The 27,698-nt window shown below is 31.9% G+C and overlaps 1 protein-coding gene across 1 annotated transcript; it reads right to left on the bottom strand.

Annotated features, from left to right (window-relative positions):
* On the bottom strand, positions 1-27,660 carry LOC130657063 (lysosomal-trafficking regulator-like). Its single transcript, XM_057460026.1, has 42 exons — positions 27,510-27,660; positions 26,928-27,007; positions 23,765-23,918; positions 22,522-22,585; positions 20,139-21,269; positions 19,894-20,056; positions 18,332-19,397; positions 17,886-18,074; positions 17,306-17,680; positions 16,488-16,548; positions 16,201-16,310; positions 15,541-16,115; positions 15,093-15,237; positions 14,468-14,648; positions 13,674-13,830; positions 13,341-13,497; positions 12,907-13,161; positions 12,510-12,683; positions 11,695-11,982; positions 10,996-11,197; positions 10,072-10,919; positions 9,763-9,849; positions 9,603-9,688; positions 6,541-6,667; positions 6,357-6,466; positions 6,213-6,284; positions 5,521-5,606; positions 5,316-5,439; positions 4,861-5,206; positions 4,582-4,650; positions 4,363-4,500; positions 3,669-3,830; positions 3,528-3,583; positions 2,905-3,093; positions 2,651-2,793; positions 2,457-2,556; positions 2,157-2,218; positions 1,639-1,697; positions 1,440-1,529; positions 1,309-1,374; positions 315-403; positions 1-142 (listed from the first exon to the last, which is right to left on the bottom strand). The coding sequence occupies exons 1-42, from the start codon at positions 27,552-27,554 to the stop codon at positions 1-3; spliced, it is 8,823 nt and encodes a 2,940-aa protein (XP_057316009.1). The 5' UTR covers positions 27,555-27,660.
* Between the last annotated feature and the right edge of the window lie 38 nt (positions 27,661-27,698).

Genomic DNA, 27,698 nt, shown 5'->3' with positions numbered 1-27,698 from the left:
TCAAAGGTTCTTAGTGTTTTTTATTGATGTTCCACTCATCTTTTTCCATAATTTTGAAATAGAAACTTCCTGATTTAAATAACTCTCGAGGCATTCACAGTTGTATTTTAGAAGTCTCCAATAAAAATAAGCCAAAATTAATCTTAAATTAAGAATAGCATATCGATATCACACATATCAATAGACAAAACATCATATTAAGTTCAACAGTTGGTTCTTACGTGATGTTTACTCTGCAAGGAACCAGATAACAAAAAGTACTAGTAATTTAAACACAATCCAACATCTATACCAAAAAACGCATATATACTGACTTGTTAGTTAACGTAGTCAAGTCTGTTGTTGTTGTTATGAGGTTGGGTAATTCTCTTGACACCAGTTGTTCATACACTTCCTCACGACTCTTAAATAAAACGCAAAATACAATTAACACAATGATTGCTTACTGAAAGTAGCAAAACATTTCTGTAATTCTAAATGTCTTAAGCTGATATACGTTATACAACACTGGGGCTGGCGATGTCCAAAACAACCCACATAGAGGATTTAGTCCCTGCGCGTCTCTGCTTTAAAAGCTGTGTTATAGTGTCCATCAATTTAAGTAATTGTGAGCACTGACATCTACTCCATTACATTATTTAGAACTCTGAAGCAAAATTACTTAAGAACTGATATGAAAACAATCTCCTGCACGTGTAAACCACGGGCCCGCCTGCAAACAAAATGGATCAATTTCCTTAAAGTAGAGACAGGAATCTCTTTGGAGTCAACAGTTTGATGACATTATCAAAACATTCAAATATCTCCTTAGTATTAAAATTATAAAGTATAGGATATATACATTATTTTGATCATAACATATTTTTTTTATTCGGACAGACACTTACCAACATTACCGAAATTAATATAGTGAATTATCCTGCAGGTCATGCAACTTTTCTTTAAATAATGCATTAATTCTGTATGTATGTCCACCAATTTTGGTGAACTTTAGCACAGATGGAAGATTTAATTCTCTTTGTATGGGTTAGACCTCTTGCGTTTTTTCTTTGGCACTCCCATATCCCCGAAAAAATTAATGACTGATGTCCAATAAGTTAACCTATATGATGTTGTTATTTTTACATCAAAACAACACATTGACTTAAAGAGTTATGTGGTTAAGTAGGGCACACCTAGGATTAAAACTGATTTAATTCTTTACTTTCTCAAGTACAATCATTCAATTTGTAAACTATAGTTTATTTTCTATCCTTAACAAATTATCGAAAAGACATAATTCTATAAATAACTTAATAAAATGGATACCTTGCTGTTCTCAAACGCCAACAAGAAAGTTCTTCCAGATGTTAAAAAGATTTCAAGAGCATTATCCTAAAATGAAATGATATTAATATCAGAAAAGGAGACGTTATAAAACTTTCTTTTTTGAAAAATACACGAACATCTTTATTACCTGTAAGGCATATCTTCTCTTCAAGATCATAACGCCATGATATTGATACAACATCTCTCTCACCAAAAAATGCCTTTAAAACACAGAAACGCTTTGCAAAACTACACATACTTATAATACGTGATAAAGAAGCACAAGGCAGAACTTTGTATGCTAGTATTTATTCTACAACATGGGCTTACTTGCGTGACGTTGTTATCTTGAAGTATATCGTCACCAACAAAATACATGTGCGTCTCTCCTAAAACAATCAAAAGCATGATTAATATTACTCCACTTCTACAACGTATCGGACTCAATGTTTGGGACTCAATATCCGTGACTCAATATGACTGCACATAAAAAATACCGATTTTAAAGGTTGTTAACGAATCGTTGTTAACCGTGTGAATTTTATAAATATATACAGGTTTTCAGGCATTCTGATTGGCCTAGCACTCTTGACGACTGTTCGATTTGGAGCGGTATTGCCAGCTGTCAGGAAAAATAGTAGCAGAAATGTGAACAAGTACAAAAAAACAAAATTCAAAAAGCACTAGTTTTATATCTAACTCCTGGAATACATTACCATTAACTCATACAATACAATACATTAACCGTTAAAAACATTTTATATAGGCTTATGACACTTAGACCTTATGTAATATTTTGCGGCACAGTCTTGGGTAATCAGTTATTATTGTATTATTATTCAGCATACCTATCAACACTTCTCCAGTATTCTTTGTTGCTGGTGTCACTCTTTTGCAGTGATAAAGAAACCTAAAAACAAATGAAGATTCACAAATTCTATCTTCCTTATCTAATATGGTACATGGTTTGGATTTATTAATAAAGTGGGATTAAACAGATTTGTGAGAAGTAGAAAGATGTTTTCTGGAACACAAAACGCACAAAAATGGTGCCAGCGAGTTAAGAATCAAAAGGACATCAAAAAATGAAAATATCAAAAAATGAAAATAAAATGAAAATTATTTAGGCCACTGCCAAGTAACAGTACCTAATCGTGTCATTTGTTTTAAAACTATAGTAAGTTGGTCTATCTCCATCACAGTGTTCTGCAAATAAGTAGGAGAGTTGACTCTTTGAAAGAAGTTTTTCTAAACAGAAATATATATACAGCGGAAAAGTTTATTTTTTAAACAAAGTAAAAAAACAAATGGTGAGAAAACTTAAGACGCTTGCAAAACTCACTTTTTGCTGGTGCTCCATCTAAAAAAAATTTCGGCATAATCTCAAGATGGCATCGCTGTAGCCTCTTTCTCATGCGTGATGGCCCTTCAGTTGGGTCCAACTGCCACGAGCAAGGGTAGCTTTCTTTGCAATACCACGGTGCTCTATGAAGTACAAATTTAAAAGAGCTAATTTTATTATTTTTAAATGTATATTGCTTTTGTGATTTCCATACTATTATTTCGGAGCTAAGTTTTAATTGTTAAAATTAATACCTTTCTTGTGTCAAATGATGTATTACATTTCGCCATGTTTTTCTCACTTCAACATCCTTAGAATTATTTCCTCGAACAACTCTCAAAAGCTTTTGTCTTTGTCGGTCCTGTTCTTCAACAATGACCTTTGACACTTCCATGCCTTGATTTGCAATGTTTTGACAGAGTTCTGCATTGCGGTCACTTATTCTAAACAGAAGTTGCATCATGCATCATCACAAAATATTTTTAAATGTAGAACTGAAAATTTTACACTAAGTTAGTAGCAGATGGAAAAACCAAAGTGGGCCTGAAATGAGATTTACCTGAAATGAGATTTTAAAATGCTGTGAAATTTTGCAATGTTTACATGGAGTTTTTTATATCACTGTTCTAAAAACTGCACATGCGCCATTAATTTGTACACATGTGCAATAACTTCCTAACCATGTGCAAAGCTTTGTAACAATGCGTAATAGTTTGATTTCAGGTAAATAAGGTTTACATGAATAAGGTTTTCACAAAAATGAAATCAACATTAAGACTTCGTTTCTTCTAAAACCCGTATAAACATTTATAAAGACTAGAACAGACTGAAATGAAACTTTTATTGTAAAACGTTGCGTAAAGGTCGCCTAACTCACCGCTTGTATGCTTCTTTACGTTTTATAATTTCCTCTTCTCTTCTTCTATGCTTTAGCTAAATCAACAAAAACATAAATTTTAAAGACATTTAAAGACAGAGGTAAGTTAACAAACACTTTCTTCTTAAAAAAAAGTTATACCTCTCTCATTTCTTCTAACAGCTTTTGATCTTTCAATTTAACAAAATTTACTTTTGAGAGCAACTTCTTAAAATCACTTAAGAGGTCAATGTCTTCTGGGGAAAGTTGAGAGCTAGGTATGGCTAAAATACTCTGAAGACAAGCAAGGTATCGATCACGAGTCTATAAAAAAATACAGTACACATATTTGTTTGAAGCCTATAGATTTTGCTGACAGGTAAGCTCCTGTGGATTTCCACTGGCTTTTGACTAGTATATATAGAGGAAGAGCTTGAAGACTTCAGAGTTGGTTGTATCTAGACTACAACATAACATGGGCCTTAAAAATTGCCATTTTTAAAAAAACTAATGAAAATGCCCCATTTATTTTCAATCAGTCTGTATACAGATTCTAAATAATCAAGTCTTCGCACCCTTCTACAAATAGAAGATGTTCTTCAAGTAGCCAGAAGGTTTCATGGTCAAAGCACATTTTTTGGTAATTTACATTATATTCCTATGGAATGAGATCACACTGGCTTTTTTTTCTTGATTAATGTTTTTTTTTTGTTTTTTTTTTTGAGAAATTGTGCAAACACTGCACATTTAAAAACAATTCCTGCGGAAAAAAAAGCAGAACAATTCATAAAAAAAAGGTTTAATGTTTTGGCAATCCAGTCTAATTTAAAAACATTATACATTTATAAAAAAATACCTTTGATACTGTGTTTCCATACAGCATATTTTGAAGTACTGCTTTGTTCTCCTTATGTTGCATAATTTGATGGATGAAATGCAATCGCACTTCAGTACTTCGTAATGGTGATACGAAATGCACAATAACTCTGTTAGCCTAGTGTTCAATTTAAATATAGTTACAAGGTAAATTATTTCAGATAATTTTTACACAAAAGTAGTTTATTATGGGTCTTACTTGCAAAATGAGTTCTTCTTTAGTTGCTCTAAGGAGCTGGCTCCAGCTTGAATTGTCTTGTTCGTTTGACTGTATTATCAATAAAAAAACTTAATTAAAACAAAGTTGTTTATTTAAAGCATAAAAGCTGTAATGTGAGATGCCCTAAGTTTTAAGAACTGTGGAGATGATATAAAAATATGTGATTTACACATTTCATAGAATCTAAAAAAAAAGATTTACGAAAAAAAGGGGTTACTAAGTGTAATCAAATAATCAAGATAAAAAAAATGTTCATACCAACGATAAAGTAATGTTCTGAAAAAACCATTGCAACAGATCTTTACTGAACTCTCTATCAGCATCATTTGAACGCTTCTCTTGAGCATTCAAAAATTTTAACGCATGGCCAAATACTGTACACTCAGTGGTGTGATCTCCTTTATTGAAAAGAGTTGCAAGTTTCACCGCTTCTGTGACAACATCTATAAATCGTTCCTGTATTTCACCAGGAGTTGCTACTGTCGGCGGTGGTATGACTTGTATAGAGCCTCGTATCTTGTTGAGGAGGTTTCTTGGTGTTGATGCTCGTCTTGATGATCCAGGTGAGCCAAATAAGTCAGGTGTGGACAAATACTGGGCTTTACTGAAAGAAAGTGTTTAATTTTTAGAGAAACTTGTTGACTCTCGATGATACAGGAAACTTTTATTAATAAGTCTTAAAAAATGTAAAAGGAAATTTCAGAATTACTTACCCCTTTGATGATAATCTGGTTTGAGTGATGTAGAGATCGCTGGATTTGAAAACTTCAAGTGCGGTTTGTATAAGGTAATGCCTCAGAAAGTGACATATTTTGTAGAGTAAAGGGGGAGTCACACCTAAAGAAATGTAGGTTATGCTTAGATTTTATAAAGCTCTTGTTGTGTGAAAGTATTAAATAAAAATATATTTCAATATACCTTTTTTCTCCTTTTCCTTTATGTCAACATTCTCCAGTGACAAATGCAAATCTTTGTACATTTGAAAGTATAGCGATTGGCAAGTGCTAAAGAAAAAAATAAACATGGGATGTAAACAAACATTTCTAAATCATATATCAAATTTTAAAAACAATGGATCCAATCTTAAGTTCTACTTATATCTTGGAAAAAAACATTAATTATTAACATTACAAAAAAAATTCAAAATATTGTGGAATGATGTGTCATATAAATGCAAAGAAAAATTAAAAAAACATGAAAAAAGCATTAGGTTATGATGATACATTTTGCAGCAAGTACTTGTGGCAAGTAGTCTAAAATGTTTCATAATACATAACAAAAAAAGGTTTAAATAAAAAAAGACAACTTACATCTTGCCGACATAAAGTAGAAAGACCATTGGGAACTTCTTAAAATAGTAAAGATTAATAGTTCGCTCAATTAAAAATTAAATGGTTTTTATAGATTTTTTTAAATGGTACATGTATTTATGACTGTTAGATTGGGTATAGTGGAAGCGTTTATTTTCTTTTGATTTAGATGAAATAGTTATGTCTTATTTGTTAGTTTTTTTACATTACGCTACAACGTAATTTTTTAAATATTATTTTTTCTGAATTAAGTGGATTTTCTTTGTGGGCCATTTAACTAGTTTAAAGAGATTTACATACCAGCATGCCTTGTTCACCAACCAATCCAAAAGCAATAATATGTGACCAAATGACTCTTTCTTCCAGCTAGTCCTTGAAATCAACACAAATATTTTTAACATATATGTCAAAATAAAAAAACAATTTATTTATAGCTGCACTTACTGCATTGTTCCTGTTTTTTCGTTCGCTAAACCATACAAAATATTGCAAATAATATGCGCTAAGCCATGATCGAATGCCACTAGAGGTAAACTTTCTACTTTATCAAATACCTGAAAGTGATTAAAGTAAAATTAGGCAATCAAATGAAAGAGTTTTTTAATAACTATATATAATTTTTATTTACCTTTAACAGGAATTGTATAAGCAGACCAAAGCTAGTTGGTTTTTGAATGCAACCCTCAAGTAATGTTAAACAAGGTACAATGGCCATTGGACATATATTTTCCTCTTTCGAGTCAATCTCTGTTAGCCTAAGAAGTAGAAGTAGTAAAATAAAACCGATAGAGATTTAAATGGGAAAAAATAAATAAAAAGGATACATGACAGAAATAATTACAGACCTTAAAGCTTTAAAAGTATAAATGACACTTAATCTTTTCAGTTAAACTTTTGCAACAATTTTTGGCACAACAACAACAGTCTATGTACAGCAATGCTAGCAGTCGTGTCAGGATTAATGATTCAATTAGTGTTGAATTTGGTGTAAATATTGGTGTACATCAGGGTTCTGTACTTAGTCCTTTGTTGTTTGTTCTAGTCTTAGAAGCACTGACAATGGAGTTCAGAACAGGTTGTCCATGGGAGTTATTGTATGTAGATGATTTGGTTCTCATAGCAGAGTCGATGAAAGAATTAGTTAAAAAGTTTGAGAAGTGGAAGAAAGGACTAGAAGAGAAAGGGCTAAGGGTGAACACAGCAAAGTCTAAAGTCATGATTAGTAATATTGCAGTCAAGTGTGACCTTGTAGTTGGAAGGTGGCCTTGTGGTGTTTGCAGGAAAGGGGTTGGTAGTAACTCAATTTTTTGTCAGACTTGCAAGCATTGGGTGCATAAGAAGTGCAGTAGTATTGGTGGAAGGTTAAGAGCTGACATTCAGTTTGTATGGAAGCATTGTAAAGGTGAGATTATAGAGAATGAAGTATTTCCAGCTTCAATGATGTACAACAGTGGCTCATCAGAGATAGTTAAGAATTTACTTAGGTGATATGTTGGGCAGTGAAGAGGGTGTTGGAAGAAGTGTTACTTGCAGGATAGGTTTTGCTTAGAAAAAGTTCAGAGAGTTACTTCCTTTGTTGACTAGCTAATCTTGTCAATTGAGTTAAAATGTAGGTTGTATGAGGCCTGTGTAAGAAGTGTTATGTTATACGGTAGTGAGACATGGGCAGTGAAGCAGGAAGATCTTAACCGTTTAAAAAGGAATGATATGAGAATGGTTAGGTGGATGCGTAACGCCAGTCTGAGAGACAGAAAAAGCTCAGATGAGCTAAGAAGCAGGCTAAGTATCCGTAGACTTAAAGATGTTATCCAGATAAGAAGATTGAATTGGCTGGGGCACTTGGAAAGAATAGAGGGGATAATTGGGTAAGAAAGTGTAGAGACTTGATAGTTCCTGGGACAAAGCCCAGAGGCAGACCGAGAAAGACTTGGCAGGAGGTTATAAGGACAGACTTGATACAAAGGAAGTTGAGTTTAGATCTAACACAATCTAGATGAGAGTGGAAGAGGGTCATTAATATACCCTGTCCAACCCATGCTAGCATGGAAAACGGATGTTAGGCTGAAAATGATGATTGATGATAGATGATAGATGATAGATGATAGATGATTGATGATTGATGATTGATGATTGATGATTGATGATTGATGATTGATGATTGATGATTGATGATTGATGATTGATGATTGATGATAGATGATAGATGATAGATGATAGATGATAGATGATAGATGATAGATGATTGATGATTGATGATAGATGATAGATGATTGATGATTGATGATTGATGATTGATGATAGATGATAGATGATAGATGATAGATGATAGATGATAGATGATAGATGATAGATGATAGATGATAGATGATAGATGATAGATGATAGATGATAGATGATAGATGATAGATGATAGATGATAGATGATAGATGATAGATGATAGATGATAGATGATAGATGATAGATGATAGATGATAGATGATAGATGATAGATGATAGATGATAGATGATAGATGATAGATGATAGATGATAGATGATAGATGATAGATGATAGATGATAGATGATAGATGATTGATGATTGATGATTGATGATTGATGATTGATGATTGATGATTGATGATTGATGATTGATGATTGATGATTGATGATTGATGATTGATGATTGATGATTGATGATTGATGATTGATGATTGATGATTGATGATTGATGATTGATGATTGATGATTGATGATTGATGATTGATGATTGATGATTGATGATTGATGATTGATGATTGATGATTGATGATTGATGATTGATGATTGATGATTGATGATTGATGATTGATGATTGATGATTGATGATTGATGATTGATGATTGATGATTGATGATTGATGATTGATGATTGATGATTGATGATTGATGATTGATGATTGATGATTGATGATTGATGATTGATGATTGATGATTGATGATTGATGATTGATGATTGATGATTGATGATTGATGATTGATGATTGATGATTGATGATTGATGATTGATGATTGATGATTGATGATGATGATGATGATGATGATGATGATGATGATGATGATGATGATGATGATGATGATGATGATGATGATGATGATGATGATGATGATGATGATGATGATGATGATGATGATGATGATGATGATGATGATGATGATGACAATATGTATATTTTTTTAAAATTACTGTCAGTATAATTCCTTTACAATTCTCACATTAATTCAGTATTGATTTGACAACAACTGTATGACGAAGCTATTTATCAAATGTAATTGGTATCAAGAGAAATTATATTTCTGCCGATGCCTCATTTTATTAGGGATTTTGAGTAAATTTTTCCCAGAAAAAAATTACTTAAGAAGTTAGAAGTTTTTAAGAAGTGGTTATCATGTTTTTCTTTGTTTATATTTTTATTTTTAAAGAGCTGATTACATACAGAATACATATTTAAAACATTTGCATTCTGTAAACATTTAAGAAGATCATTATGCATTGTATAAAGATTTTTCAATTCGCTATAAAATGCTGTATCTTGCTATCCTTGTAACCTATCTTTAAAGCTTTCTAAAGCAGACCAATTAACTGACTCAAAGTCTTATTTGTACTGTAATTTTGTAATCATGCCACTCATTTATTTATCTTTAAAACTTAGTATGTATAACTTTGCATGCTTACAAGTTTCCATTCAAAACAAGTGTTTTTGAAACAAGAAGACTGATGCAACTTTCGATAATTTTTACAGTGATGGGATGTTGATGAAGCTAAAAAATAATATAAGGAAATAATCATGACAAAAACAGCATTAAATTTACATATTAAAAAGAATATAACATACCTGATTGGCTAACAGATGGCAACCCATGAATCGGTTAAAATTAGCTAAGCAGTCTCTTCCTCCCCTTTGTAAATATAACAGTAGATTCTGGAAGTAAAAAAGATGTGGATTAAAATTTGCTCATTTTGTTAAGGTCAATTATGATAATTATTCCAAACAATTATACAGAATAGCCACTTTAATAGGGGTCCTGTTTTCTGAATGTATACATCAGGTATACCCTGACATTGCCTACCTAACCTACTCACATGGCCTATAGCTGTGATGTACAGGCACTTGCTAAGCACAGACCTTGTGATTGTTACTTACATCTAACGCGACTTCTCTTAGTATGTCTGATGGCTGATGCACTAAGGCCAACAAGTGTTCAACCTTCAATATAGCACCAAACACACGTGTTACCATCTTATCTGGCAATAACATCAATGTCGTTTTAAGTAATTTCATTAAACCAAGGCGCAAATGATACAACACATCAAGTTGTTTAATAGTAGTTTCTTTTCTTGCTAGTTGCGGTGTGAAGCTTCCAACTTTTTGATCAATAAACCCATCCACAACTAAATATTCCTCGTGTCCCTCACATGATGAATGTAATTCCGAATCAGAAATTATATCATAGTCATGCGACTCTGTTGATAACAATTGTGGTTTTGGTTTAAATTGAGGAGATTCAACACTTGTATTAAACTTAACATTCCCATCTGATTGAATACGTCGATGCCCATATAATTTAGCTTTGATTCTTGGAGCAGGCCTTCCACTGGATGGACCATTAGAATTCTCCACTTTTGATTCAATTTTCTCACCACCATCAACAATGCACTGTGCTTCTTTAAAAGGAGTTGATGAAATTTGTGCTGAAAACCCTGCCCTAGATTCTTGGTTGCTTTCTTGATCAGTAAAACTTAAAGAGTTTGTACTGTCCATAAATTCTTGAAAGGATGTAATTGATGGTCGATGAATGATTACTTCTGATTGGATAACGCTTCCAGTTGATAAATCTTCTTGCGATAATATCACCTGAGGTGAACCAGAGTGAAGTTGAGATTCAAATTCTCGCATATATAAATCAGCTTCGTTAAATGATGCTGTTCGACGGTTTCTTTCGCTTTTGGAAAGACGCAGTGAAGAGTGCTCTCGTAAGTTAACGTCTGGAGCTTAAGAATAAATATATTAACAATTTTAGAAACAAACAAGCAAACAATGGAATCAAGAATTAAAACAATTACACACCTGTAACTTTTGCGATTAAATAAAAGTTCAACGCAGAGTGTAAAGTTAATGTATCAACAGTGGGATGAATTGCAATAAGGAAGCTGCAAATAGCTTTTAACACAGGTAGATCAACTGGTTGTCCAAGAAGGTTATTTATTACCCCAATGTACAATTTGCATAAAGGGGCAGGTAGTTGTGGAACCTTTTCCTGTTGCAGTTCCTATGATGTACAGGGAATAGATTTAACATGCACAAAGAAAAAAAATACATAAGCAAATGATATAAACAACATAAAAAGCATAGCAATAATGTTATATTTTAAGAGTTTCTACTTTTCAAACAAAGAAACAGAGGTGCTACTTCAATAGTTGAACTTTCGTGTGAAGAAACTTTTGAACTTCACTGTCTTACCATTGAAGTTTACTCTACAAAATTTAATAAAATGCAATACATGTAAAACCTATTTTCAGCCTAATTTAATTTTTTAAACAACAAAAGCCACATCAAAAAACAATCTTATTTTCATTGTTTTTATTTTTGTTTAACATATGATCATCTAATAAAAATAAGCATTATACTGTAGATCCATGTATTTGGGTGCGCAAGAGAAGATTCACCTACGGTACAAAATTTGTAATCCTTGCACACGAAACGTTATAGTTCAGATGCATGCAATTACAAATCAGTTATGCAGTTCTCTACACTAAGTTAACTTACTTGACAACCAGTCAATAGGTTCTCAACAACTCTCGCTCGTTGAAATTGCATAATATTAAATTGAGCATTAGGATGTTCGGGACATATCAAAGCTTCCATAACTTTCCAAAACATTTCTTGCACGTCAGTTGTAGCACTGTTCATCAAATGCCAATCCTTGAGTACAATTTGTAGGATGCAAACATTTTTAACAATCGCTGTGGTCTTTGGTTTTACTATATTTCGCTTATCTTGTTCATCGTCAGCCATAACAAATATCTGACCATCACATATTGATTCAAGAAGAGCCTAGAATGATTATTTTCCATTTAATGTATACAACATTTAATGTCAACATCTAACTTTGTTTAATTCTGTTTTTACTGAAATAGTTACAGTGAGCAAAAATGGTCAACTCAATTTCTATTTCTTAAAAAGGTGTTTAATATTTTTTTTCATTCTTAAGATATTCTTATTTGAAGATTTTTAGGTTCGATGTTATGATGTCAAGTTTTCAAGTGAGAACAAATTGTGACGTTTTTCTGTCATCCGAAAATCTGGATCTATTAATTGACATGTATTTTAACTTAACCAGTATAGACGTCTATTTGTGATAAAACATTTTAGGTGAGCTGTGAAGGACTTTCATGTTCACATAATTGCTATTGCTGAGCACGAAATAACATAAGATGTGTTTGGATTCTGAAAACGCTCTTTAAGGAAATTAATGCTAACCTTTGAAGGCTAAAAGTATTGTTAATTCAGTATTCCCCAATGCATTATTAACACTATATAAACATTGGAAATTGGTTAAGCAACAAAACAAATAATATTACCCTCATCATTGCGGCATTAAGTTGACATGGTGATAACTTTAAAACTCTGCTAATCAGAACATAACCAGCCAAATCATTCATCTCTCGTAGAAGAAAAGAACAATTATTTTGCACAAGAAATATTGATCTCAATATAGATGATTGTGCTTCTTCAGACCTCTCATATTCTGCAACCTGAATGTAAAACAGCTTGAAAATAGATGAATACACAATTTGAAATTAATGACCAAGAACAGATCGGAAGAGCATTAATATACCCTTTCCAATCCAGGGTAGCATGTTAAACAGATGTTAAGCTGATGACAATGACAATAATGATGACAAAGCTGATGACAATGATGATGATGATTTGTACACCACATCAATAAACCAAAAATAATTTTAAACTTAAACTTACCATAGCATGGAGGTAAAGTAGAACTGCCATTCCTCCGCAGTTATGTACAGCATCTTGAAATGTTTGCATATGGTGTGGTTTAATATCACCTAGCAACAAGGTTTCCAAATTATTTTCATCATAGGATTCACCTGGGGAACCATTGTTTGCTTCAGTCAAATAAATGTGTTGTATTTGGCCAGATTTTTTTAACTGGGGTATAAACTGGCGAAATTCTGTGTGGCACTGCGGATTGAATACCAGCATCAGACTTCTCTGAAAAAATAAGGCATACCAATTTCATATACAGGAACTTTCAATAATGGTTATAATGCTTAATTGGAGATAAATTGTGGTAAAAAAAATCATTATCAACAATGGACATAAATAAATTGAAAGAAATAAATGGTCATTACTGGTTATTTTCTTCTAATAATTTCCTTTTAAGTAAATACCTTTAATTCAGCCTTGATTTGATCCAGGGTTTCCATTGGACTCTCAAACAATTTCAATGGAAATTTGTTGGTTATTAATTCTTCTGACAAAATATTCATACAAAATGATAGCTCCTTAAAAACTATGCTGTCCCAGTTCAAAGACGAATCCATGTGACTAAAGAGAATCAAATTCTTGCTAAGCAAAACAACTGATTATAATTATAGGTGATGCTTTATCATGATGCACAAAGTAGTTCTTCTTCAATATGAAAACAACTGATCTTAATTCTACAGAGAAATGTTCACAGAATTAACAAAAACATTCCAGATAAAGGATAACAATAAAGTTACCTTGCAACTTGATTGGAAAAAAGTTCTTGATATTCTGTATTCACATTTGAGCTGTTTGGACCAAGTGAGTAAAGATAGATTGCTTTTATTTTATCAATCACAGGGCTGTGTGTTTTTGCCACGGATTTCTTTTTATGATCCATAGAAGAATGTTGACCTAAAAAATACATTTTTATATGATTATTTATCCAGCAGGTTCCTATTTGTATTGTTATATTTGGAAGTCCTTTGAAGTCCACAATCATGTGAATCACTTAACTACAATCCTATTCTCATGCTAAGCTCTATGCAGAAAAAAAATGACCTTATATATAAGGACACAACTTTTTGAAATTCGGAATTATATGCATAAACTTTTAAAAACAAAAATAAATAGAAACAAAAGAATCTAAAAAACAAACTCTGAGGGAAAATTCCAAAAATGTTTTAACTGCAAGACCATATTGTTTTTACTGACCAACTATTTTTTTTAGCTTATTTTCTTCTGACAAAGTTTTTTCGTTGATTGTTGCTTTTTGAATAACAAGATACAAAAAAAATGATTTGTCCATGATTGTTTATTATCCTTTTTTACTTCAAATAGTGCTTGCTCTGGCAATAATTGTCTGCAAAAAGTAAGTATGTTGGTAAAAGTCAGTAAAAAGTAACTAAATTCAGGTGCATGTAACTAATAGGTTTGTCAACTAAGAATTTTTAACAGTCTTTTTGAGCTGTTTTTTTTCACGATGAAGTATCCTGTAAAACCTACACTAGCATGAAATGTACATCAGATGACAATGAAGAATTTTCTTTACCTTGAAATATCATAAACATTCCAGTTTTTAAAATGCTGTTATGCTGTAGTACAATGTTTTTGTCATCTTTCTTGTGCCCATGGCCGAGTAACGCAACAAGTTTTGTTTGTCTGTAAACAGCACGACTTGGGTACTTCATTTGAACAGTAGCTAGTTGACAACCATCCAAAATAGTCAAAATCTAATCAATAAGAACAAATGTCAAATAACATAAGAAAATTTGCCAACACATGCAGAGGAAAGGCATCGTTAAGGAGCAACACATGCATGGTATTTTCTTAAATTAGCAAAAAAAGATGCTACTGGGTGGGCACAATTCTTGGGATGCTAACATTTTATCTTTTTTCACATATATATTAAAAAAATGGCTCTATATGAAAATTAAAATAAACGCAGTCCAAGCCTTCACACACTAGCAACGCTCCTCAAAAATCAATCTAACATACAGTTGTACTGATTTTTCACATTTAGTGGTGATGATAACTATAGAAGAGGGCATGGTGCAAAAAAATTAGCATCGCTTGAACCTAATTTTGGAAAAGCAATATGTCGTTTTGCTTAAGAGAGTAGGCTGAAAATAAAAAATTATGTGCAAGGATACATTTTGTAGCACTTAGTAACCCACCTCAGATGTATGTGGCTGTGATGGCAAAACAAGAGTAATAACTAAATGATGCCATTTATTCATCGTCAAGGGTTGTGGTATGATAACTTGATCAAACGTCGTCAATTGTTCTTCTGTGCTACTTCCATGGTTTGCTGTGATCCATCTGTGTATTCAAAAATCATAAAATTAATTACTGTAGTAACCCACAATAACAACAACAAAAACAGTAATAACAATAACAAAAACAAAAACAATAAAAGCAATGTAAACCAATCCAATTTTCCAAGCTACAATTTTATAACGGCAAAAATTTTTAAATCAACGTGATAATACAAATCAGGGCTAAACTACAGCTATAAAGAAATGGCAAAAAAATCAAGTAAGAAAGGAAAAGTTTTCCAGTATTTTCAGTTTTCAAATCTTTTTGTAGACGCTACAAATGAATTCCTCACACAAAAACTATTACCTAAACTGTAAACAACCTGTTTTTGCTCCAATCCAAACTTCAAACATTGCATTGGTTCCACCAAAAGAACATAAATGGAACAGCTCTTCACAGTTATACTCACAACCTGCTTCACTTGATCTTTCATACACCAAAGAGAAACTTCTTTGTCTGTTATATGTTTTCCTGTCAATTCTGGCATTTTTCTCATGATCAAAGCGATGATAAGTATTATCTTCTAAATTATACCATAAGGAAATGCTGAACTCTTTGTCTGGCCATACAAATTTGCTTTCCAGTGGTAGCTGAACCATTGCAGATTCCAAGGCAGGTTGTTGGCTGCTATAACCAATAGGTTTCAAAACTGTACCCCCAATATCATTAACACTTGACCAACTTTGACTTCTTGAGCGCAAATGTTTTACGTTATTATCTTGTTTATGCACTAAGAATGACTGTGCTTTATGCAGTAACTTCTTTCCATGCAGATGGACATGGTCCTCATCAAAATACAATGGAAATGACAAAAAATAACATGGACTGTAATATTTCACAGCTAACTCTGTCATGTTTAAAAGTATAGATGATAGCAGTTTCTAAAGATAATAACGAGTGTAAATAATAACAAATAAGAAATGCAATTATTGTCAAAGCAATGACATCAAAATATTGCAGAATTACCCTGGACACATTCGACTTCTTGAAAAGTTCAAAAAATATCTTCATGTCGTTTGTAACAATCATGTGTTTAGAAAGGTGAACCATTATTTTTCCAATCACATGCTGAGTTTCTGAAATTGCAGGTATCATAGAAAAAAAATTACAGTAAAATAAAAAATATAAAATTTAACAATGCTTTAACCAAACAGTAGAGGCACATTGAGGATGGCATTTAACTTGGAAAAAGATAACACAATAAAATAACACCAAGCAAAAACAAAAATAAAATATTGAAAATGTTGACAAACCTTTATTAAAATCGTCATCAAAGACGAAACTAAATTTCTTCATTAAAATGGATAACAAACCCTATGTAAAATAATGACAACTTTATATAATTAAATCTGTAATATTAGCATACTTTTTCTTGCTGCCCACAAAAAAAAGGTCATGCTACAGACACACAAAATAGCAAAAGCAATATATTTTATCTGCTTTGCTGCCACAATCCAATTTGTCTTGACTTATTCATGACCAACAACTAGTTTCTGATACAAAGTTAATTATATGAAGTCAATTTTAAAATTAACTTGGCACAGATAAAATCATTTAAAAAAATAAATAAGACAACAGACTTATTGTCAATGCTTAGCCACCTGCTGTCTATAAAATTCTCATAATATTGCATGCTTAGGCATAAACAAAGCACGAGGAGCAGAAACATTATGATAAAATAACAAACTACTGTATGGAAGATATTAATATTAATATTCTTCTCTGCAATAAAATATTTGTTATGCACAAAGTTTATAACTTTAAAAATATTACTACCTATCTGTTCAGTCATTGAATAATATAGATATTATCATGTCATGTGAGTTTATTCCAGGCTGTGTTTAGACAGCTACATCGACGGCAATGACCGTAGTCATTATTGGTCATTTTTAGTAGAGGAGATAATAATAGGTTCAAAATCAACCAATCAGATCACAGCAATTAAAAAATAGCTAAAGATGATTACAATCATGGCCTTCAATGACAGCTGTAGCTGTCAAATGTAGCCTGGAATAATAACAGTTATAAAAAATTGAGGAAGTAAAAAAACGAGTTTACATTTACTACCTACCTCCTTACATAAACACATGTTGTTTTTTGCCGATAGCATTTGATAACTTTGTATTTCGTTTAGAACAATATTCAAAATGTACACCAGTTTTTCCTGTTTCTTATTCGCCATGAGTGCCTCAGCCAAATAGTCAAGTACAAATGTACATAGCCAGGGGTGCATAATATGGACAGATAATTGGTTACTTGGGGATTTCGCTACAATTGCTGATGATGACGACATCTTGTGATGGTCGAAGAAGACTGTTAGAGAGGAACGAGATGCATGTGTATTATCAGAGTCCTCTGATTCCTGATCTGCCTCATAACCTTTCTCCTCTTGCAAAATAAATGACTTGTTTCCTCTTTCATCATTATTTGACATACTGGTAGGTGACTACAAATTGAAAAAATATTTTTTAATAGAAAATTCTTTAACTTCAGTTCTAAAATATTAAATTTTAAAGTTAAAGTTTGACTTTTAAAGTTAAGCACCTAAATAATGTTGCAAATACTTTAAATATGAAAGTTTCTTTAAGCTGATGTTTAAGACATGAAGAAAACATCAGCTAAAAAAACAAATGTTGGATATTCTCATTTACCTTGCTTCCTGAAAAGTTCTCATCTCTGCCACTCTTGCTACTGTCGTTATGTTTACGCTTTTTTCTGTACGTCGTTGCTGACTGCAGAATGACTAAGCAAACTTGATGTCCCAACTCACTGAATATAATCGTGTTATGTAGAAAGGAAGATCTTAACTTGTCCAGAATGTTCGCAATGCTTTGCTCATTCTAGGAAAAATAGTAAAAAAAACATGTTCAATTTTATCTATACATCAATAGCCATTGTCTGTCTCTCCTCAAAATGGTTGCATCACAACTTTATTTCAGACGCTTGTAGAATAATTTTCATTACTTCATGCTACAGGTGAACAAGGATCCACAAAATAGGAATTTACGAAATATGTATGATGGTGAATTTCTGCGGATTCTACAACTATTATTATCAATAATAATCAATAAAATGAAAAAAAAAAATTTAAACTGACCCTGGTATCTGCGTACGACATTTTTAGTTGCAATGGTAAGAGAGTTTTCAACCAATCAAGTAGAAGGAGTATTTCTGGGTAAATTTTCTTTTTGGCTCCTTCTTGTTCAGCATTTCCAGTTTTTTCATCACAACTTTGTAAGGTCTTTTTTCTTTCACACACTTGTGCTATTAAATCTTCAAATAATCTGAAATATCTATACTTTACAGACTCTTCCTCAAGTTCTTTTTGTAATACCACATTCTGGTAACGCAAGTGTTCTATGATGCTTAATACGTTTAGCAAAATTGATTCATTATCAGTGAAAAAAGAATTGATGTCATCCTTTTTATTACAAAGCTTTGTAAAAATCTGAACAAGATATAAAACAGATTGCTTTGAAATCTCGTCATATTTTGATTCAGAAGTCCCTAGTCTGGTTTTACTTCCTTTACCTTCATGTTGACATGGGTTATTAGAACTGTGAAGGGCACCCATAACTTCAAGTATACTTAAAGCATGGAGACTCACTTCTGCATCACTGCTTAATGCAAGTATTTTGCAAATAGCAAGGCAATCCTGCTGGTAAAACATCCACATGAGTTGGTCATCATGCTTCAAGAAAGTCAACAACACTTCCAAATATAACTTTAATATGGAAGCAGGATCAGACGATGAAAATTCCACATCATCTTGTGTTAACTGAGCTGTTGGAAAGAGTGCTTTAAAATTTGGGAGAACAACTCGACAGAATAGTTCTTTTTGCAATGTTTGTGGTGTTTTATGTATCATGGCTTTTATATGTTTTAGAAGATGCACTTTCAACATAACATTTGCTGCAGCAAGATATTGTTTGAACTTTGCAATAAATTGGTACGACTTTTTTTTACCATCAGCAACATCATATCCCTTTTCTTCCACAGTTTCCAGTTCCATAGATTTTGGACTTATTCTCTGACGACTAGAGCCACCTCTGCTTAAATTCCTCATCTTAGGTGTCTGAATAAGTAGGTTAAAATATGATGATACCAAATGAGATATAAGAGCCAGAGATTTATCAACAATAATTTCTTCACAACGTGGTAATCTAAAAAAGTATGATAACTTATACTAGTTTGATGAGATGACATGCTCATAACAGTATTTGATGCTAAACAGGATTTTCTTTTACGAGTCTGTTAAGAGTCTCCTACAATATGATTTAGACAATATTTGGGAAATTAATTTACCACTACTTTATAAATTGACCAAATGTAAAGAAGAAATGAAGTATACTTAATGCTTAATTTTAACCTCTTTTTAACAGTATTTTTTTGAAAAAATCCTTTAATTTTTCTTTTAACAATAGCTGTATTCTGTCTGTCTGTTTGTGCGCGAAAAAAAAGTCTAAAAAAAATGCTAAAGGACGGGTGACCCTGTGGATTTTGCCACGGGTTGACGACTAGTCTCTGTAATAATAGCTGTATTTTGTCTGTCTGTACACAAGAAGTGTTGTGCAATGGGCACACAAAATAGTGTGTAATTTAAAGACGGACAACCCTGTGGATTTTTCCAGGGATTAATGACTAGTAATAATATATTACCTTGACGAAATACCAACTAAATATTGATCTAAATCAACACATTTGCATACACCAATATGCATCATTGCATTCACAATTGATTCCTGTAAATCAGGCTGTTGTATTTCAGAAAACATACCAGAAAACAATTGACTGCATAAAGAACTAAAACAACCTGCACCAGCTAAAATATAAAAACATTTTAAAGCAATGTCACAATAACAAATGCTTATAGGTTTTATAACAAATTCGGAGAAAATATAAACCTGTCTTGTGCACAATCAATCCGGCTTTAGGTTTCTCAACCGACTTCTTTTGTTCTTCAGCATCACTAGATCCAACAAAGAAATTGTCAAAATCTGAAAGATTTTCTGCTGATTCATCATCTGATTGATTTTCGATTTCTGAACGAGACGACAAATCAGATTCAATGTCGTTGCTACTAGAGTTGTTACTTTGGCGTTTATTCTTATCTGGACGTCTTATGTGTGGATGTTTGAATTTTGAAGTCTCACACTGCTTTTGACGGGCAACATTATCACTACATTGACCCTTTAAGCCTTTTAATTGTTTACTAATCTTTGACAATTGCTTTAAGATCAGATCAAAACACAGAATGCAATGTTTTAAATATGTATCAGACTCAGCACATGCACGGTTTTCTTCTCTATCGTTTTTCCCAATCTCTGTGTCAATGCTTACAGCTAATTTTCTAAGTAACTGAAAGTAACTCAACTCTAAAAACTTTTCGATTAGCTTTAGGATTTCCGGTACTGCATACAAAGTGTTTTGATTAATACTCTGGCAGAGCACCGTGACAGCTAATTTGATAGTGGAGAGGCTTAGATACAAACAAACTGTAGTTGTTTTGTTTTGAACAAACATCTGGCTATGTGCTAAAAGTTCAGTGTAAAATGCTGTTGTGTTTACCATTGATAATCCATCTTTTGTTTTCACAACATCATTCAGTAAGGCGATTACAATTTGAATTAACCCATAGTAATGATAATGCGACAGCTTATACTTTTGTGTTGACAGGTGCTCGTTAGACATGTCATGCAAGCATTTTTCTATGAATGAAAGATATATAGCCGTGTCTCGCAACATGTAATCATTCTGTGCTAATTGTAAAAATGCTGATAAAATTTGATAAAACAATTCCTTCCTAGGTATTGAAATTGCTTTTATTCTTTCACTTAAACTTGCCCATATAACATCTGTTTCCCTTTTGCTATTAGCAGAATCAGATAGTTCACTTGACGAACAACTGGATTTATTTTTCACGCTTGATTGCAGTCCTATAAGCTTTTGAGATAGAGCTTGGAAGTGTGATTTAAATGAGCTTGGGTTTGCTTTTACTGGTAGTATTGTAATATCTTCGTCATTCTCCTTGCTCCCTAAAAAACAAATGTAATATATTTCTATATATGTCACGTCTGCTGATTGATTTTGCTCTTGCTTTATGTTTTAAATATTTTGCTTTTGGTTTAAAATGATACTGTTTTAATGTCTTGCAACCAAATACGACATTTAAGCTTTATTTTTAGTGGTTTTGTTTCACATTAGAGAAAAATTTAAACTTCATATAACAATAAATGGACACATTTTGTAAATAAACTTAAGATTTAGTGAGATTTTTGATGAACTAATTTTTACCCTGGAAATTTGGTAACGTCTGCTGTTTCGTAACCTTAAATTTTTAACCCCACAATACAACTGCCGCAATCATACAAAAAAGCATGAAATAACACTGTATTTTTGTCTCAAAACTTTTAAGGAGCATCAAGCAAGGCTAAAATATATTTTGTTATAAGTAACACTTTTATTTGATAGATAGTTTTATTATTTAAATAAAGTTTTATATATACGCAGATAGTTTGGTGAAGTTAAACACTACTGTGAACAAGTCTGGGTTTCTTCATTTTTATTATCTTTTAATTTATGTACATTTTAATTTATTATTTCAACGTTTGAGTGAAAATTTTTTAGTTCACCAAAAATTGGAACTGAAACAACATTGTCACTCGAAATTGGCATGTCTTTATGACATCCATTGTCCTGAATTTTTTAGGGTATCAATTCAGCATATTACGAAAAAGTGACATTTCTTAGAAAAAATTAAATGCGATGTATCACAGCAAAAGGTATTTAGATTGCTACCTCTAATTGCTGCATGCTTGAATTTTTTCGGGTAAATATTAATATGTTGGAAAAAAAAACTATATCAGTAAACGTCTTAAAAAGTTTACATCTTTATTAACCAGATTTTTTTTTGCATATGAGATTGAATGAAACATAGAACATTTAAAGAAAAAAGGCAAAATTTCTATTTTTGGACCAAATTTGTTTGTTTTTTTCCAAAATGGTACCATTAAGGTTTTTTTTTTAAAAAATTCCAAAAATGTCACTCATTCTAGCATTTATTGATAAGTAACTTTGTGCAAAACATCAAAAAAATCTGATGAGTGAATTCAGAGAAAAGCTGTGAAGTACGAATAGACAGACATTAATTCATAGGTCACTTCGCTATTGTGTGTGACCAATAGTATAACAAAAAAGACATTACAAGGCAGGAAAGGCGAATATGAGCATACTTAGGCTTAAGCAGATCATTTTATCAGCACTTGATTCCTTAGACTAAATACATACCTTGAAAAATTAGTGGTGTAATGGATAGTAGAAGTGTGCAGAGTTCATTACAGCAAGTGGTCACCTAAATGAGTAAAAAGCCATAATGCAATGTTAACATTTTTGAATGTTCTCTATAAAGCTATTCTAGTATATAATGTACATTGCTTAATAAAATTTATTTTACTTATGAAATTGAGATTCAACCCTGCATGGTCTAATTGCATGGACTGCTCCTGTCACAAAAGAACATATCAACTTCAGAACTCGTTTCCTGATTTAAAAATAAAAGCTAAAACCTTCAGCAAATTGTTACACTAAAGTATAACCCGCAATGAAACCATAGTGGATTTTATATCTTAATACAACTATACCAGACTTCTTTTCTTTTTTTTTTGTGTGTTACTATTCTTTTTCCCTTAATATAGTTCTGAAAAAAAAACCTGTTGTTACAATTTACATCCAAGTGGAAGTTTTGTAAAGATATACAAATAATAAAAGAGTGTATTGCGCATTCAGCCTCTCTAATTTAATTTTATTGTATTGATAAAATTGTCAAGTCAAAACTCTTTTGTTGACATGCATTCTAAGCAATTCAGTATTCTCAAAATAAAAACAGGGGTTTAAAGAAATTGATAGAAATGGAAGATAGTAGACTGAGCATAAAAATGTGTACTTCAAAATTAAAAGCTGAGTAAATTAAGATATCAAGCAGGGTTCAAAGTTGCAGAATGCAATTCGAAATTTGCAACTCGAAATGCTGTCTGTGCAAATCATTCTACAAAAAAGTTATAATTTTGAATCCAATCCTTGCCAAAATCATTCTACAAAAAAGCTATAATTTTGAATCCAATCCTTGCCAATTGGTTATACTACCAATTTCGATAATGGCTGTTGTAACAAAACAATTAACAAGGAATCAATGGTAAATGGGCTACAGTGCTCCCAGGCTATAGCTGCAAAGAGCTTTCCTTCTCTACGGTCAACAAATTTTGTGTGAACTAACTTTATAACTCTAATTTAGGCTCTGCCAAAGAAGTTTTTTTATTCCTTGAATATTTTAGAACTTGTGTGAGTTTAGGTATTAAAGGTTAAATTTTTTTAAGACTAACATGAAATTCAAATTACAAGATCTGAAATTGCTATTCACATCAGAAATTATAAAATGCTGCCATCAATTAGAAGGTTCTACTTCTTCCAAAAATAAACTCCAGTTTAACTTTAAAAAGCAGAGATAAAAAAAACTAAATAAGCTGCTATATACCTGTTCTCCATACAAATTTAAAGCAATAAGCATGTGACAACCAGGCCCTTGGGATAAGTACTTTATAAGAGTCTGAGGTTCATCTTCACATAAAGCACATTGCTCGTCAATCGCAGATAAAAACTGGCTGCCAAGTGTATTTGCAAACTCAGAGCTACGTAAAAAGTAACAATGTTGTTAAAACACATGTAAAAAAAAAAAAAATTATCGCTATGGAGGGCATTTGGCCGCTTGTTCTAAAAATACTGTGACAAATTGCATCTTGGATATCCACAACAAATATTTTTTTTCCTCATTTACGTTTTTAATTTTAATTTGTGTAAAAGTTAAACACAATCCAAATTACTGCAAAATTTTAATTCGCTTCTTACTTTAGAATAGTAGTAGAATCTTTCTAAGCATGATAATTTTTGAAACCACGAATATTAATATGACACACAAAAACTAGTCACAGTATAAACCCTTTCATAAATTTTCATATCTTTTACAGTATGGTATCTCTAAAATCTACGAACAAGTTTTTCTTCTAAGTTATACAAGAAAGTCACAAAATTAGAAAAAAAGTTTAAGAAGGTTTACTTTCATTATCATCTCATAAAAATGGTATGAAAAATTGTGAAGATTAGCATGTGCATTTTCCTCAAAGAAAAGACTTATATCGAGTTCTTTCTTGACAGGTTAAATTTCTTTTGATTGGTAAGATGGACAGTGGTAGTCTTTCGTATTTTGTAGAAAAATATTTTCCAGTTAAGATATAACCAATGTGCACGTACAAAGGAATTGTACAGAACTGAGTTCTCTTAAAATAGCTGTTTAATTTAAAGATGGGACACATAAGTGTTATGATGCGCTTATAAATTAAATATCATTCTATAATAATACGAAGTGTATGTGGTGGTCATAGTGGATGTATTCGTTTTCTTTTGAAGTCGCCGAAATTTTCTTTTGAAGTTGCCAAAAACAAAAAATGTCTCAAATGTTAAATTTTATGACGTTACTGCGTGACGTCAATAACACTATTTTAACGTTAATATCCTATATTAAATTAATGAAGCCATTACAGTGCATTTAAAACTTTCAGGCCAAATAACTTGGAAACGAGGTGGTGACGTCAATGATTTTTCACTGCGTGGGTAACTAGGGACCACCTAGGACTACTTAGGACCAGTTTGGGTAATTTTGCCAAACCTGGGTCCCTAAATCCGTTTTGGAATGGATGTCATCAAAAAACCTTTTAACCCTATAATCTCTGCAGCTGTGTATCAAAAGTTCATGATCATATACATTTTGTCAGTGTTTCAAGATCTATACGATGAAGACAACAGGTATACGAATTTCTGAAAATTTTTTGGCGGGTTTTGACAGATCATTGCTGATGTCAGCACAATTTTTAATCCCTGATATCTCCTTAGGCGTTCGTCGAAAACATATAACCTGTACATTATTTTCACCAGCGTTTCAACCTCTACATATTACAGACAAAGAATAAACAAATTTCGTGAGTTTTTTTATCTGCACTGCACTGACGTCAGAAAAACATCTCAAACAACTCTTTTCTTATTGACCTTTTGCGTAAATGGGTTTTTCCAAGGGCTTTATCGATGCTTTTTTTGTGTTATGCTACAATAAAGTAAAAAATTATTCATGTCATTGTATTGCATATTTTAAGGCTAAATGACTTGAAAACGGGTTGAAATAACTATCATATTTTTCTGTGGGTAACTAGGAGTAACATGACATCAAAATTAGGCTAATTTCCTGAAATTGTGTTCACCCAATTTTTATGGAACTAATGGGTGGGATGGCATCGTAAAAAAAACCTTGATCATGAAAAAACATACATATTGTTATTAGCATTTCAAGTCCACACAACAGAACTGCCCTCAGTCACTTATTCAAAAGGGGCACTCAGAAGCTTTGACAGGACGCTTTTTGAACATTTTAGAACAAAATATGGTGATTTTTTAACTTTAGCAGAACGTTTTTGCTCATATCAGAATGAAATACAGTGCTTTTTAAATGCTTAAAAAGCACTGTACTTCGTAGGGACTTTTTCTAGTTATTCTAGAACGAAATCAGGCTATTATTTATTAATTTCAGAACGATATACAGTGATATACAATAAGTTTTCTTTTTTTAAATATGACTATTCTTGTGTAAAACAGGAAAAAACTTTGCACTTTATATATTTTCTTTCGTTGATCCCATGACATTATAATAATTAAATATAAAATGAATAATATAAAATTAAATCGAAAACTTTAAGCCCAATATCACCTTAAACATTCGTTGAAACACACATGACCCTAGGCACATGCAGTGTAAAGTCAATGATGGTTATTCTTTAGTCAGGGTAGAGCAAAAAAATAAATTTTGATCATTTTTTTAAGTTCTTCACCAAAGGCAACAATTTTTTTATTTTTTTTGTTGTTGTTAAACTTACAACTAGCATAAATAATACCAAACGTTTTAATTTATGGCAGTATTGAGAAATTCTTTCAAAAATGCCAACATGTTAAAAAAGAAGTCAGGATAATAGCATATTACGTTAGCAAAAATTTGACGACCTAGGCAAAGAAGAAGTTTTTTTTAAAGACAAAATATAGAAATAGAAATTGAGGAACCACTGTAAATATGTGAGTTATCTGTTTAAGTAAATCTGCACATTAACTAAGTCTTGCAAAATATGATCAGTCCACTAGGACTCCAAACTACAACTTCTCCCTACCACTCGGTAGTTGAGGTGAGAATACTACCTCCTTGTAACATACCTTAAGGGTGGGGTGTATGTTCTCCTTGTGAGATACCTTTCCACTAACACATATTAACAGATATCACTGAATAATTCACAGCAAGAGCTTAAATATCAACCATAATAAGTGCCATAACTGTTTTCCTTGTTATTATAAAGGTAAATTTTTCACACCTAACATATTCTTATTGGTTACTTGAGTTACATAGGTCTTTCATTAAGGTTGATGACTAAAGAACCAAAATCTATACAGGGGAAACCAGTCCTTGTTGATTAGACTGGTTACACAGAGATAACACTTGTTTTATTAATTTCATTTTAAAAAAAGGGTTCCAAGAAAAAGGATTTATGTATATGGAACACAAAATGAAAGAAATTTTGAAAACATTACACCTACAAATATAAGCTTACCTGTAGGTGAACAGCAAGTTGTTTTTGCAACCTTCTTCTATAGATTGCAACAGCATATTCTGCCATAAACTTTCTTTTTGCTACAATATAAAAAGTGAAGAATTTTTAATTGATTCCTTACAACCCTGATACAGGCCTATCAATAAGGGGAGAGTAATAGTTCTTGCAGACGCAAAGACTCGCCCAATTCTAAGAAATAAAAAACTAGCTGAGCCACTAATTGTTCCCCCAATTTGTCTGGCTGAGCAATATCAATCCATTTTACATGTAATCTTTCTTATTATTTGCAGTAAAAATTAACCAAAATATATAAAAAAGATGATAAAATAGATCAAAAAGATTTTGTAATAAAATAGGAGTTTAAAAACTTATTCTATTTATTCAGGTTGGTCACTCAGTCTAAATTATTGTAACCTTGGGAGAGCGATTTTTTGCTCGTTGTTATTTTCTTATTGATAGGCTTGCTGATAAAACATAAGATATATTACTAAATTACAAGAATACTGACTTTTTCTATCTATGTACGTGCACAGCTTATACGGAAAGAGATTTTATACACATGAACTTTTTATAAAGACATACCATTGCTTTTTGACATTGGTGATACTCCATCCATAGTTCCTCCATATTTCTTTTTTTTTGTGTATAACTAATTACATTTTTTTTTGTCACTATAATAATCACAATGTATCATTACTGTAAAGTGAAAGCTCATCTCATACGCTAAGATAAATAATCATTCTTGAAAGTGAAAGTTTGTAAAATCATTGA

The sequence above is a fragment of the Hydractinia symbiolongicarpus genome, chromosome 9, assembly GCF_029227915.1.
Source record: "Hydractinia symbiolongicarpus strain clone_291-10 chromosome 9, HSymV2.1, whole genome shotgun sequence".
NCBI lineage: Eukaryota > Metazoa > Cnidaria > Hydrozoa > Anthoathecata > Hydractiniidae > Hydractinia > Hydractinia symbiolongicarpus.
Note: the sequence above shows the minus strand (reverse complement) of the source record. Positions and strands in the feature narration are given on the sequence as shown.